The sequence below is a fragment of the Nycticebus coucang genome, chromosome 6 (assembly GCF_027406575.1).
Source record: "Nycticebus coucang isolate mNycCou1 chromosome 6, mNycCou1.pri, whole genome shotgun sequence".
Classification (NCBI taxonomy): domain Eukaryota; kingdom Metazoa; phylum Chordata; class Mammalia; order Primates; family Lorisidae; genus Nycticebus; species Nycticebus coucang.
In genome coordinates this window covers 46,499,623-46,516,145 of record NC_069785.1, presented here as the reverse complement: position 1 = coordinate 46,516,145, position 16,523 = coordinate 46,499,623, and the positions used below count along the sequence as shown (strand labels likewise).

Below are 16,523 nucleotides of genomic sequence, written 5' to 3'. Positions count from 1 at the left end.
AGTTCATCTTGAAATGTTACACTACTAAATTATAAAGGGGGATTAAAAATTCTAAATTGTTTTTGTAGTTTATTTACCCAGAAAAGCTCAGCTCAGATGCAGCATCTGGTTGTCAGCGAGGTCCTGCTTTTTAACCAATTTTCCAGATGGTTGACTGAGGCACAAGGAGGTCAAGTGACTTGCCCAAGGTCACACAGTAAGTCAGTGGTTAGCCCCGCATTGAAACCCAGGATCCTCCTGGCTCCCAGTCCTTTGCTCTAACCAGAAGACCACACAGCCTCCCTATCCCTGTACATGCCAGAATAGAAAATATAAGAAGGAATGTTTTTGTGTTGGCATTTTTAAAAGTGTTTTTTAGTTTTCTTTATAATTTTAGAGAAAACGTGCTAAGGCCAAAACATTCCATCATTTCAACTCCTCCTAAACACCCCTATTTCTTCTAATTTAGTGTGTATTATGATCATTTGAAAAGACAGGGATTAAATGAAATGATGAATTCAGATTTAAGTATTATAAATGTAAACTGATGTTTCACCAATTTTAGATACTAAATAGAAATATGCTAAAAAGTTTTAGAAAGCTATTAAAAGTTTTACAGTAAATTACATACCACAGTAATTATGCAGTCTCAATTTGTGCTCAAAATATTAGTCTCTGAACATTACTAATAATTGATACAGATATATTGATGTTTTTCACCTTAAAATATACCATTCTGTATACAGGTGGGCAATTTGTCTCCCTTGTGTCTTAATCCCACTGAACAACTTTACAAGAAGTAGGGCCTACTCCTATGTACATTTTTAATTACATAATTTCAAGAAGGGGATATTTTCTTTCTTTCTTTTTTTTTTTTTTTTTGAGACAGAGTCTCACTTTATGGCCCTCAGTAGAGTGCCATGGCATCACACAGCTCACAGCAACCTCTAACTCCTGGGCTTAAGGGATCCTCTTGCCTCAGCCTCCCGAGTAGCTGGGACTACAGGCACCCGCCACAACGCCCGGCTATTTTTTTTTTTTTGGTTGCAGTTCAGCCCGGGCCGGGTTTGAACCCGCCACCCTCAGTATATGGGGCTGGCGCCTAACCAACTGAGCCACAGGCACCGCCCAAGAAGGGGATATTTTCTAAATGTAAAATGATACAGCACTACCAAAATTAAGTAAAATAAAAATCCACACATACAAAAATACAATCTCAACGTTAAAAATATCAGTGCCATGGGTGGCGCCTGTGGCTCAGTGAGGAGGGCGCCGGCCCCATATGCCGAGGGTGGCGGGTTCAAACCCAGCCCCGGCCAAACTGCAACCAAAAAATAGCCGGGCGTTGTGGCGGGCGCCTGTAGTCCCAGCTGCTCGGGAGGCTGAGGCAAGAGAATCGCGTAAGCCCAAGAGTTAGAGGTTGCTGTGAGCCGTGTGACGCCACGGCACTCTACCCGAGGGCGGTACAGTGAGACTCTGTCTCTACAAAAAAAAAAAAAAAAAAAAATATCAGTGCCAGTGGTAATGGCAAGGAGGAAACATTTTACAAAGAGTTATACCCTTCTTATAAGGAATATTTTAATAATCATAGTTAAATGATCATCTGCCTCTAGAAGATTTAAGACAACACTATCTTGAAATAAATAAAGAAAAGACTAGATAATTCAAGTCTTGGCTGGACCTAAGTAAGTTTCCCTCTTTTACTTCTATTAATATTTAGATGTGAGGACACTGGAGAGGGAGGTAAAGCATATAAATACAACTCACTATTGGTGCCTCCCTGCCAACAGTAGCAAACTTGCTAAGGCAGGAGAAAAGTGAGTATGTATATAGATAACTATGGTTATCATAATTAAATTGCACTAAAACCGTTCCAGCTACTTAGGAATCTGAGGGTCAATCTGCATGTACACAGTATCTGCAGTTTCAGAAAAAAAAACAAACAAAAAGCAAAATTAAAAAAAACAGATGCCAGTTATCTTTTAAAAAGTCCTCCAATTTGCATTTGAAACTCAAAGGATTCAGAGATTACATTAGTTTTCCGGAATCTACCTTTTTACCAATACAGATAATTCCCTTGTGTTCAAGCAAATTCAATTTACTATTCAAAAAGCTCTCCTTGTTTTACATTTTTCAAAATATAACCCGTTAAAACAAAATGAAAACTCCCAAATGTGTAGAGCTTATAAATATAGTTTAAAAGAAGTGTTACTTTAAAACACATTGTAATAGTATGACTATGATTTGTTCTCCAGTAAAATAAAAGCTCCAAGAGGGAAAGGCTTGTTGCTCACTACTGTTCCCCAGAACAGCAAAATCATTTATATACTTTTTATTAAAGTTAAGTAAAATAAGCATAAATTATGATATACTTTTGTGAATAGAAAATACCATTTATCTTCAGCTTACTTACTCTGATCCTAGAAAATAAAAGATGCTGGGCGGTGCCTGTGGCTCAGTCGGTAAGGCACCGGCCCCATATACCGAGGGTGGCGGGTTCAAACCCGGTCCCAGCCAAACTGCAACCAAAAAAATAGCTGGGCGTTGTGGCGGGTGCCTGTAGTCCCAGCTACTTGGGAGGCTGAGGCAAGAGCCCAGGAGTTGGGAGGTTGCTGTGAGCTGTGTGAGGCCACGGCACTCTACCGAGGGCCATAAAGTGAGACTCTGTCTCTACAAAAAAAAAAAAAAAAAGAAAGAAAGAAAAGAAAAGATGCTACAGTTCTACTTAGAAGGAAAAAACTTCTAAAATATATACATTAGGTAAGGCATTTCAGTGTAGTTACAACCACTCAATAATAAAGGTTTTACAAACAGGAGAAATTCAGTTTAGGATTTCCCATTAAGACAATAAGGAAAAAACTATTCAAGGACATTCACATCCAGCTATTAAAGCTTTTTTTAACAAGCCTTTGTGTTCTCTCAGCTTTTGAACAAAAACTCAAAAACTATCTCCTACCCCTTAGAGAATACAGCAAGAATACTGCAATCTTAATGTCACTTCAATTGACAGAAATAATAGAGGTAATTTTCAAAATATTTTAAAATCACCCAAAGAACTCCCACCTAACCAGAACACAATGTATCTACTGGCCCGAGGCACACACAAGATACAGAGTCCAGATCAGGATAGCATCACTGACTAAACCAACTGTAATTTCCAATTAGATTCCTGTGACATTTCCTTTTCATGAAAGATAAATTTAAACTGAAAAGCTCCTGTACAGCTAAGGACACAATAACCAGAGCAAAGAGACAACCTACACAATGGGAAAGGATATTTGCATATTTTCAGTCAGACAAAAGCTTGATAACCAGGATCTATAGAGAACTCAAATTAATCCACATGAAAAAAGCCAACAATCCCTTATATCAATGGGCAAGAGACATGAATAGAACTTTCTCTAAAGACGACAGACGAATGGCTAACAAACACATGAAAAAATGTTCATAATCTCTATATATTAGAGAAATGCAAATCAAAACAACCCTGAGATATCATCTAACCCCAGTGAGAATGGCCCACATCACAAAATCTCAAAACTGCAGATGCTATCGTGGATGTGGAGAGAAGGGAACACTTTTACACTGCTGGTGGGACTGCAAACTAGTACAACCTTTCTGGAAGGAAGTATGGAGAAACCTCAAAGCACTCAAGCTAGACCTCCCATTTGATCCTGCAATCCCATTACTGGGCATCTACCCAGAAGGAAAAAAATCCTTTTATCATAAGGACACTTGTACTAGACTGTTTATTGCAGCTCAATTTACCATTGCCAAAATGTGGAAACAGCCTAAATGCCCACCAACCCAGGAATGGATTAACAAGCTGTGGTATATGTATACCATGGAATACTATTCAGCCATTAAAAAAATGGAGACTTTACATCTTTCGTATTAACCTGGATGGACGTGGAAGACATTATTCTTAGTAAAGCATCACAAAAATGGAGAAGCATGAATCCTATGTACTCAATTTTGATATGAGGACAATTAATGACAATTAAGGTTATGGGGGGGGGAGCAGAAAGAGGGATGGAGGGAGGAGGGTGGGGCCTTAGTGTGTGTCACACTTTATGGGGGCAAGACATGATTGCAAGAGGGACTTTACCTAACAATTGCAATCAGTGTAACTGGCTTATTGTACCCTCAATGAATCCCCAACAATAAAAAAAAAAAAAAAAAAAAGCAAAAGAGTTTAATTCGACCCTTTCTGTTAAAAATTAACTTTTATTTCTCTTTGCCATTAAAAAGGTAATAAATACAACATGCATTATCTTTGACACATAAGGAAGTGAAACATCATGCACATAGTAAAAAATTCTAAACAATCCCCCACCCTCCAGCTCCCCTCAGTCCCAAAAGAAATGAGGATATAGATGTCACATTGTATAAAATACATTTCATCTTTGTATCCTTTAAAGAACGTCTGTCTGGAGGTAAATGATTAGGAACTCTATTAAAGAGTTTTGGGGCCTAGAAAATTCATTTATTTTTACCATTCAACACAATAAATCTCTATATATGCAGCCAACTGAAAATGGCCATTAAAACTAAATAGAATCAGTAATTTCATAGATCAGTGTGACAGACATTTCCACTATTTCTTAATTAAATTTACCTGACCAGTTGCTTTTTAGGGTCTAGTATGTTCAGTAACTTGTCTGCATACACCTTCTTAGAAGCAGTAAAAAGAATGATCTATAAATTCAGGGGAAAAGAAGTAATCATTATACATGATCTAAATATGGGTACTATATTGAATAAAATAAAAATACACATGTAATCAGCTTAAGCCTGTTTACCTCATACATCTGAGACATTCGTTCCAGGAATTCCCTGAAGAATGGTCTTAATCTCACATATACCTGAAGATATAAAGATAGGTTTCAGAAAATAAACAAAATGAAAACCACTTATTTTAAAGCTATGTTGTGGTCTAACTTTGGACATATATATTTTTTTTTTGGCCGGGGCTAGGTTTGAACCTGCCACCTCTGGCATATGGGACCGGCGTCCTACTCCTTGAGCCACAGGCGCCGCCCTAACTTTGGACATATTATAATTTAAAAGTTTGTTTTAAAATAAAAATGTTTACTAAGTACCACTCAAATATATCTCACATATGAGAGATCGCTTATAACATCTTTTGGTATGAAATTAATAATCATTAGTGATCATTTCACTTTTAATAGTTAAATAGCAGCATACAGTATAACAGTATTTCACTGGAATATAATTTTAATTAACATTTACACTAAAAATGGAAGGTGTCCCTCTGATATTTTGATCCACCAATCAGCTCCATCTTCCAGCCAGGTAGCATCCATCCAATTATTAGGCAGGCTGTGTGTCCACCTCTAGCTGACCTGTCTCAATGACCTTCCTCAATAATTACTCAGAATTTCTTCTCAACAATCACCTGCTGAAGATATCTTTAAGTTTCTATTAAGGTAAATAATGTTCAAGAAGGAGATGTCTGGATTGGTGGGCTTATTAAATAACCACAATTTTTCAGAATCAATCTTGCTGTTCTACATTTAATGATTCAGATCTGGCATCTAAATTAGCACTTTTGGACTACTTGAGATTAAAAATACAACAAACACAACCAGTTTCTCAAGCCCTAGCCAATATCAGAAAGACTGCACTATCCAAAGAGCTGCCTACATACATTATTTTCTTGTTACTGTTATGTATGTTAAAAACAAATCCCCTGTGATAGCAACAAATTCAATCTAGGCTTAGTAGAGTTTAATTCTGACATCCAAACATATGCATACAAAAATGCCCTCATGACAAAAATCTAGTTCTAGGAATGTTTCAGGGCAAAATGGGGATAGCATGCAAAGGATTCTTGAAAGACTATGTTTTACTGGTCATTTTAATTTTCAATGTTCAAAATGCATAAAACATCTGCTCAGTAAATGAAGTAGAATCAAGTTAGGTAATACAAATAAACAGAGAAAGAGAAGCAAGCCTACATGACTATACAAGTATAACTACTGAACTTCCTTAAGAACTGACTGCTTAAAAAAGACAAATACTGAATGATTATTACTTTGCCAACTAATATCATTCTGTCCCCATCTCTGGGATAGACAAAGGTTTGCTTACTTTTAATCTCACTAATCTCAACTAATTGAAAACAAAGTAGGCTATAAACCCCTCCTTGTAGCAAATAAAAACAACAAAATGCTTGTATCTATCACCATCATTTTAGCACGAAGTATAAGAAACTTAATTATAATTGTTCTTCTCATCAATTTCAACATTTTCATCCTGAAACATCTGGTATAGTTTGTAGCCTTGGTTGAAAAACACCATACCTTATTTTGTTTGATAAGCCAAATAATGATAGACTTTAGATGTATTACTATTTTACTGGCAAAATCATTTTTTATTAACTAAGGATCTTTTCAAAACATTTGTCATGGTTAAGAAAAACCAACACGGCTGAGCACAGTGGCTCATGCCTGTAATCCCAGCACTTGGGATTGAGGTGGGTGGATTGCCTGAGCTCACAGGTTTGAGACCAGCCTGAGCAAGAGCAAATCTCATCTCTAAAAAGGAGCCGGGCCTTGTGGCGGGTGCCTTTAGTCCCAACTATTTGGGAGGCTGAGGCAAGAGAATTGCTTAAGCCCAAGAGTCTGAGGTTGCTGTGACACCACGGCACTCTACCATGCTGACGAAGTTAAGACTGTCAGAAAAAAAAAAAAAGAAAGAAAAGAAAGAAAGGGGCGGCGCCTGTGGCTCAGTGAGTAGGGCGCTGGCCCCATGTGCCAAGGGTGGTGGGTTCAAACCCGGCCCCGGACAAACTGCAAAAAAAAATAGCCGGACGTTGTGGCGGGCGCCTGTAGTCCCAGCTGCTCGGGAGGCTGAGGCAAGAGAATCACGTAAGCCCAAGAGTTAGAGGTTGCTGTGAGCCGTGTGACGCCACGGCACTCTACCCGAGGGCGGTACAGTGAGACTCTATCTCTACAAAAAAAAAAAAAAAAAGAAAGAAAAGAAAAACCAACACTTCTTATAAATTACCTTATCTGTTTATTTTTTTGGAGACAAGTCTCACTTTGTCACCCTCAGTAGACTGCTGTAGCATCACAGCTTACAGCAACCTCCAACTCTTGGGCTTAAGTGATTCTCTTGCTTCACCCTCCCAAGTAGCTGGGACTATAGGCGCCTGCCACAACACCCAGCTATTTTTTGGTTGCAGTTGTTTAGTTGGCCTGGGGCTGGGTTTGAACCCACCACCCTTGGTATCTGTAACTGGCACGGCAATCACTGTGCTACACGGGCGCTGAGCCAAATTACCTTGTCTTAAAGTAGATGATAAACTATAAACCACCAGAGCCTTTTGTTGTCAATGTTCAGTACTTAAATGCATTTAAAAATGGGAAATATTTCTTTTTTGCATTATGTATGTTTTCATTTATTTTCAATATCCCTCTTATAACCTGCTTCATGTATACAGGTTGACTACCCCTTATTCTAAAGGCTTGGGACCCAAAGTGTTTTCTAATTTGAATTTTGATTTTTAAATTTTGGAGTATTTGCACTATACTAGTCGAACATCCCTAATCCAAAGATTCAAAATGCTCCAAAGAGCATCTCTCTGGAATATCACGTCAGCACTCAAAAGGTTTCAGGTTTTGGAGCATTTTGGATTTCAGATCATTGGATTAGGGATATTCAACCTGTAGAAAACTAAGATAAGCAGAGTCTCTTATTTGGGATTTGTTTCCTCTGAACACAACACACTTCTACTGCACATGAATACTTCTATTTAAACCGTATTTTCCAAGCATAGTAAGTAGAACACTGTCCACGGGTGACATTTTCCAACTTCTCATACGGTGACTTTCACATTAGGTCAGCCTATAACTTCATTATACATTCTACTAATTTGACTGTATTTAAATATACATCTTCAAATTTGATATCGCTGGGCAGCGCCTATGGCTCAAGGAGTAGGGTGCCAGCCACATATACCGGGGGTGGCAGTTTCAAGCCTGGCCCCAGCCAAAACTGCAAAAAAAAAAAAGAATTTTTGACATTGCTGGCTCTGCGCATGTAGCTCAAGTGGCTAAGGCGCCAGCCACATACACCAGAGCTGGCGGGTTTGAATCCAGCCTTGGCCTGCCAAATAACAATGACAACTACAACCAAGAAATAGCCAGGCATTATTATGGCAGCTGCCTGTAGTCCCAGCTACTTGAGAGGCTGAGGCAAGAGAATCGCTTATGCCCAGGAGTTGCAGGTTGCTATGAGCTGTGATTCCACAGCACTCTACCCAGGGCAACAGCTTGAGGCTCTATCTCAAAAAAATAAATAAATAAATAAAAAATAAAATTGACATTGCTTTCGAAATACGTCTGTTTACTTGGGACAAAAGGTGGCACTGAAGATGGAAAGATATATTTCTGAAGTGCTTCCTTACCATGAGAATAGAATAATTGTTGACATTAATAATTCCTGTTCTCAGATTCGTCATTTGAACAGGAAGGTGTTGCAGGATTAAAAAACATAGGCAGAGACTGAGGTTATTACTGAAAAAAAGAATGTACAAAGGTAGAAGGTAACAGCAGGTCTGGGGTTAAGGTAATATGAGGTAATATGATACAAAGGCAAAATCTCAGAAGTCGAGACAGAAGGTCAGCAGTTATCAGCATTTGGATATATTAAAGGTAAGTATGAGCAGAAATACACACAAATCAAGAAGCACTAAGTATTGTCCAATAGACACAACATTTATCAGTTACATAAAATAGTATGAGTTTAATTCTTCAGATTATCATTACTTACTGTGTTATCTCTGTTAGGTCACAGACATACAGACATGCCTTTAAAATACTTCAAAATCTATTCCACAGATGCCCTTAGTTCTATTTTTTCCTCCTACCTTTACACTTCCTCTCCTGAGCTGCCTACTTCCCATTTTCTGCATTTCTTTAATCCACACCTTTCTCTACTTATTATTATTGAGACACAGTCTCACTTTGTTGCCCTTGGTAGAGTGCCCTGGTGTCACAGCTGACAGCAACCTCAAACTCTGGGGCTCAAGCAATTCTCTTGGCTCAACCTCTCGAGTAGCTGGGACTATAAGCACCCACCACAACACCTGGCTATTTTTTTTTGGGGGGGGGGGCAGTTTTTGGCAGGTGCCCTACTCCTTTGAGCCATAGGCACCGCCCTACACCTGGCTATTTTTTAGAGACAGGGTCTTGCTCTTGCTCAGGCTGGTCTTGAACCCGTTAGCTCAGGCAATCCACCTGCCTCGGCCTCCCAGAGTGCTAGGATTACAGGCATGAGCCTCTGTGCCCGGCCTCTACTTATTATTTTACCAACCATCCTTCTTCAACTTGCAACTCTACAAAATTATGTAGTTTTGCAAAGGCCAAAAGCTTCATTTCAGTCTAGTATATGTATGTTCTTCCAAATCTATGGTAATTGTTCTATCCAAAGCTACAAATAGTTTTAATCTTCTCTCGATAAAACAAGTATATTTTGAAAAATATGTCAAAAGCTTAAAAATAATGCCTGTGATAATGAACTAATAGGCCTTTAATGGTTAATGGAACTAGATTTAATAAAAGTAGTTATTAAAATAGCAATGCACTTATAAATTGATTATAAATACTGTAAAGTTGGGGTGGCGCCTGTGGCTCAGTAAGGTAGGGCGCCAGCCCCATATACCGAGGGTGGTGGGTTCAAGCCCGGCCCCGGCCAAACTACAACCAAAAAATAGCCGGGTGTTGTGGCGGGCGCCTGTAGTCCGAGCTACTCGGGAGGCTGAGGCAAGAGAATCGCTTAAGCCCAGGAGTTGGAGGTTGCTGTGAGCTGTGTGAGGCCACGGCACTCTACCGAGGGCCATAAAATGAGACTCTGTCTCTACAAAAAAAAATAAATAAATAAATACTGTAAAGTCTAAATTGAAATTTATCTAATTATGTAATTTCAAGTTACACACGGAGCAATTACTATTAGTTTATTAAGTCTTCATTTAATATAATGAAGTCTTAATGTAATAGCATAGATAATTTTAACAGTATGACCCAAGAAACAAAAAACAAAACAAAAAAAACCCACCTTATCCAAAGACAAGTAGTTTCAACTTGTAAGTTTTCAACTTGTAAGAAATAATGATCTTACAAGCGAGTCTTTTTAGGACAATTGTGCAGTGGCACAATCATACCTCACAGCAGCTTGAAATTCTGCAGTCTTGCACTCCTAGGCTCTAGTGATCCTCCTACCTCTGCCTCCCAGTAGGGCTGGGACTGTAGGTATACACCCACCACACCTGGCTAATATTCTCATTTTTTGTAGAAACAGACTCTTGCTATGTTGCCCAGACTGGTCTAGTACTCCTGGTGTCAAGTAAAGCAATTCTCTTGCCTCAGCCTCCCAAAGTGCTGGGCTTACAGGCATGAGCCACTGTACTTTGCTTTATTTCTACATCACAACAATAGGTTAAACAATGAAAAATAAAGTAAGACTCACTCACTTAAGAACAATGACGTTTTCCTTTAAACCAGTGGTTCTCAACCTCTGGGTCGCAACCCCTTTGGACTATATTAAAAGGTTGAGACATTAGGAAGGTTGAGAACCACTGTTTTAACCAAAATGATTGGTACCTGTTATTTAATTAGCAATAAGAATTATAACAGCAGAAAACTAACAACATTAGGGGAAATACAAAGAATGAGATGTTAAAATTAACTGAAAAACTCATCCTTAGTAGATACCACATGTATAGAAGTGGCTCTGCCAGTTTTAACCGTTCTGTACATCTCAGTTTCCCCATCTATAACATACAGGTAATAACAGTACCTACTCATAAAGCTGTTATAAAGATTAAGAAAATTAATATTTGTAAAGTACCTAGAATAGTACCCACCACATTAAAGCATCAATAGTTGTTAGCTATGATTATTACTACCTGCCTCATTATTTAAAACTAATCAGTCACGATAGCTGGAATGGGTACGATTCTATGGGGTAAAACTGGGTAACCTCAACTCCCAAGAAAGGTCTGCTACAATCCATACTTTTGGAAGCGGGACAGTAATAAGCTATGTCGGTTAATAGTATAACTATTTAACTTAGTTAAGATTTTCCTAGTATTCATACAAGAGCAGAGACAAAACCCAAATTTTCTCCAAGAAATTGCTCAGTCCCTACGGCAGCCTCAACTTATATACAACGAACCACGTGATTTCATAGTTATCTTTTGATTCACAAAGTTCCAACAAGGTAAATGGATGCTGAGGGTAGTAATTGTAGGTTTTGTGCCTATAGATGCATCTAGGAGTAAATACTAAAACATCAGAACCAATTAAAATAAAAACAAAATAAAACAACAACAAAAAATCCTCAAACTAAAAATTTCTGTAAAATCTTTTATTAAATGGAAATCAATTTGAACAGGTATAAAGAGTCCATGTGAAGCTTGATGTCATCATATATAGATGACGTATTAAAAGTTAGCACTGGAGCACAGTTTTGTTTTTTTTTTGTAGAGACAGAGTCTCACTTTATGGCCCTCGGCAGAGTGCCATGGCATCACACAGCTCACAACAACCTCCAACTCCCGGGCTTAAGCGATTCTCTTGCCTCAGCCTCCCGAGTAGCTGGGACTACAGGCACCCGCCACAACGCCCAGCTATTTTTTGGTTGCAGTTCAGCCGGGGCCGGGTTTGAACCCGCCACCCTCGGTATATGGGGCCGGCGCCTTACCGACTGAGCCACAGGTGCCACCCTGGAGCACAGTTTTCATCAAGATAAAATTGGCCAGCTCGGCACCCATAGCATAGTGGTTATAGGTGCTGGCCACAGTAACCTGGCAGATTTGAACCCAGCCCGGGCCAGCTAAACAACAATGACAACAGCAACAAAAAGCATCCGGGTGTTGTGGTGGGCACCTGTAGTCTCAGCTATCTGTAAGGCTGAGGCAAGAGAATCACTTAAGCCCAAGAGTTTGAAGTTGCTATGAGCTGTGACACCACAGAACTGTACTGAGGGTGACATAGGTGAGACTCTGTCTCCAAAAAAAAGATAAAATTGGCCACTGTAGATATATGAAACATGTATGTATGTATCTGTATATACAAAAAACTTTTGATGTGTTTATGTTAATATAGTTTAGTAATTTTAAAACCAAAATGGCCAGTTTAGTAAAACAAAGATGTAAACTTCAAATAGAATGAAGCTTCCAATTTAATATGCTTAGTAATTAACTGTCACATCTTCTAAATTTATAAAACATTTTCGGCTATGAAACAAGAACTTTTTATGTAGTATATTTTTTTAATGAATTGCTCCTAATTTTAAAAGACAATTTTATTTTAGACAAGGAATTCACTTGGAAATAAATTTTCTTATTTCTGAGAAGTAGAAAACTGTGGGTTTCATTTATATCTTTTTTAAACCTCAATACTAATATTGAATAATTATGATGGAAAAATTAATACTAATGACTATACTTACTAGTAAGGTTTGAAAAGTTACTTCAAAATTACTTTTTTAACATTTATCTATCAAAATATTGTTATCTACCAGCTAAACATTGCTTTTATCCTCCATAGTAAGTGTGCGCAATTCCAAATGTCTTTTTTATTTTTTGAAACAGAGCCTCAAGCTGTTGCCTTGGGTAGAGTGCCCTGGCATCACAGGTCACAGCAACCTCCAACTCCTGGGCTCAAGCCGATTCTCCTGCCTGCACCTCCCAAGTAGCTGGGACTATAGGCGCCTGCCACAACGCCCAGCTATTTTTTGGTTGCAGCCATCATTGTTGTTTGGCGGGCCTGGGTTGGATTCAAACCCACCAGCTCAGGTGTATGTGGCTGGTGCCTTAGCTGCTTGAGCCACAGGCACCAAGCTCCCAAATGGTTTTTTAAGGCACAAATATACATTATTACTTTTGTGCAACAAAATTATGTTTTATGAAACTCAACAAAATGCCTCTTGTGCAGCATCAATTAAGGCAGAACTTGAGGAAAGAGAAAATTAGGTATTTACTAAAAATTCTTCATTTAAATGACTGCTTTTTTCCTTTATGAAGCAAAAATATAAGCTGACTTTTCTAGAAGAGACTGTAGAAAGGAGACAGAAGAGCATGAGCCTCTACATCTCGTTCTGTGGTATAAAAATTATCCTAAGCTATAAGATTCCCAAGAAAACAAACTATAGTAAAGGGGAAGAGGCTGAGCTTTGCTTACCATGGGCTTCCCCACCCACCTCTCCTCCCAACATTTCCCTTAAAAGTACCTCTACTAATAAAGCATCCTTTACAAGTAGCTCCCTACAGGACCCTATCTCTCCTTGAGTGCTTACCACAATCTGATTTCTGGACAGCTGACCCAAAGTTTGTTGATTTTACTGATCTTCAGAAAGCCACTGACTGGCTAAAGTCTTATTGGTGAACACAGTCAAAATCAGATGCCCCTGCCATACTTTACAGAATGAGGAGTTGGACAACACAGTTACGTTTGGCTGCACTGTGGTGAAACATATGAGGTATCTTCTTTTTGTCTTCAATCAGCCACGTTTGGGCTGAGTAGCTCTATTACATCTTCAAAAAACTGAGCTCCAGTTCTTGATGGAGATAGAGGAAGGTCATTGAGGAGGTGGTTCAGCTCAAGAGCTAAGTGAAAAATGTCTTTTGATTCAGTCCTGCTTGTGGATAGAAGTCATCTTCTGGATGGAAGAGGGAGTGAGATGACCTAGAGTCTTGAATTGGTGGATCTGCAGGAACAGAAACTAAATACAGTGGAGACCTCTTAACTGAGAAACACCATGAGATGGATTTCCTGACAATGTGCCAATATAAGCTAAATATAAAGATTAAATATGTGCATCGGAAGTGATCATGCACTTGTTTTTCCAGATAGCAAATGTATTTGTACCACTTTAAGAGTAAATGTTTTCTTAATAACTAATTATAAAACAAGTTACAGAAAAAAATACCAATTTAAGGGGAAAAAATAGACCCAAACAAAAACCTCTCAATAACTAATTATAAAACAATTTACAGAAAAAAAAAATACCAATTTAAGGGGAAAAAAATAGACCCATTCAAACAAAAACCTGCACAACTTTACCTTCACAAGTGCCATACCCTCTTTAAAAGTTCTTTAAATGACTTTTTCTGTATATACATAAACTACAATCTGTCTATTCCACATAGTGTCAGTAGTAACATACATCAAATTTTAATCTGAGATGGATCTTTTAGATTTTTTCATCCCTTAGAGAAATAAAATTCAAATACACTCAAGGTATTAAATTTAGAATAATCTACCTGCTTGTAAATACTAAGACTTGCATTAACTAAGTTTATTCCTACTTATCAATCAAAAGAAGAGTATGTATCAAGTCAGGCAATTTTAAAATGTTGAATAGTGGCCACTTCAAATTTCCCTCAAACTTTGATCTGAAAAAAACTTTAAAACTCCACATCCAAATTACTGTGGATCTAATTTAAAATTTCTATATATTAACATTTAATTACTTACTTCCACTCAGAATTTGAATATGTAAAGTTACTGTATATATTCTCATAATTACTACAGCAGGGGTTAGCAATCTATGGTCTCTTGGCCAAAACCAGCACACTACTTATTTTTGTAAATAAAGTTTTACTGAGACATGGGCATGTTTTTTTTTTCCTTTATGTACTTTCCATGGCTACTTTCATAATGTAATGACAGGGCGGCGCCTGTGGCTCAAGGAGTAGGGCGCCAGTCCCATATGCTGGAGGTGGTGGGTTCAAACCCAGCCCCGGCCAAAAACCACACACACACACACACACAAAAAAAAAAAAAAAAAAAAAAGAGCATACTATAATGACAGAAAAAGTAGTTGCAGCAGACCACAAAGCCTAAAATATTTGCAACTGGAAAATATTTTATATAAAATATAAAAAAAGGTTTCCAACCTCTGATATAGATAATTATTAAACATATGTACTATAAATTACACTTTAAATTTATTTTGAAGCGAAAAAGAAATACATACAGAAGTAAAATTATACATCAACAATAACAAATTTATCGGGCGGCGCCTGTGGCTCAGTCGGTAAGGCGCCGGCCCCATATACCGAGGGTGGTGGGTTCAAGCCCGGCCCCGGCCAAACTGCAACCAAAAAATAGCCGGGCGTTGGGGCGGGCGCCTGTAGTCCCAGCTACTCGGGAGGCTGAGGCAAGAGAATCGCTTAAGCCCAGGAGTTGGAGGTTGCTGTGAGCTGTGTGAGGCCACGGCACTCTACCGAGGGCCATAAAGAAAAAAAAAAAAAAATAACAAATTTATTTATTATTTATTTATTTATTTATTTATTTGTTTATTATTTATTTATTTATTTATTTGTTTTATTTTCTCTACAAGAAAAAAAAAAAAAAAAAATAACAAATTTATCATAAAAGAAAATAAAAGTACAAGTCCCAGAAGACGTTTTATCTAGCTTGGATTCATTTTTATTTTATTTTATTGTAGAGACAGAGTCTCACTTTATGGCCCTCGGTAGAGTGCCCTGGCGTCACACAGCTCACAGCAACCTCCAACTCCTGGGCTTAAGCAATTCTCTTGCCTCAGCCTCCCAAGTAGCTGGGACTACAGGCGCCCGCCACAATGCCTGGCTATTTTTTTGGTTGCAGTTTGGCCGGGGCCGGGTTTGAACCCGCCACCCTCGGGATATGGGGCCGGCGCCTTACCGACTAAGCCACAGGCGCCGCCCTCTAGCTTGGATTCAGATAAAGAATTTCATCCTACTGTAACATATAGAATACATATACATGGAATGGATATACTCAAGGGTATATATGTAATTGCCATGGAACTGTTAACTTAAAAATGGTTAATTTTATGTCATGTGAGTTTCACCTAAATAAATTATATTTTAAATGAGAGTATATACAGTATTTTACAGTTTCTACCTTTAAGTGGACCACATCATAGTATAGTTGTTAAATATGTAAGTTACATCTTACCTAATAATGTGGTTTCTCCAAAATCTCTTAGATCATCTCAGACCCTTGTGTATATTTCTTCTTTGCCAGTAGATGGAGACAACACCACTGAAAGTTTAAAAGACATCATTCCCTGTTTAAAGGGAGCTTGCTGGTCTGAAAACTGGGGGAACCCTAACCCAAAGATTTCTTCAGTTATTTTTTAAAGGGTAGATAGAATCGCTAAGCCAAAACCAGAAATCCAAGGAAATGTACCCAGTGTTAACAATGGATATCCTCAAAAATTTACTACAGAGGAACTAAACTCTGTCTATAAAAGAGCAACTCAATCATATTAAAATGCAACCATCTCTACAGCTTATAAGACTCAAACTTCCTGCTCGTTGTTCCTGTTTAGGCTAGATCATTTATTTTTAGTTTCAGAAAGTATAACTCAGAATATATAAGAAAAGAGTTCTTTGAATTCCAGAGGAAGATGCAGAACATATGTATAGTTTTAAAAGTATTAGTCATATGTACTGCTAGAAGCCTTTTATTCAAAATAACACAACTACACAGATCCACATGAAATAATAACTTTAAAGAGTG

General features: G+C 38.1%; 1 protein-coding gene across 3 annotated transcripts in view; it reads right to left on the bottom strand.

The window, feature by feature from the left end:
- CTDSPL2 (CTD small phosphatase like 2) overlaps positions 1–16,523 on the bottom strand; it is a 94,869-nt gene that overhangs the window by 9,108 nt on the left and 69,238 nt on the right. For all 3 annotated transcript variants that reach the window (XM_053593338.1, XM_053593339.1, XM_053593340.1), the window contains 2 exons: positions 4,782–4,844; positions 4,598–4,677 (listed from right to left, as the gene is read on the bottom strand). In XM_053593338.1, the coding sequence (XP_053449313.1) occupies positions 4,598–4,677; positions 4,782–4,844 (143 nt within the window). The remainder of the gene's footprint in view (positions 1–4,597; positions 4,678–4,781; positions 4,845–16,523) is intronic.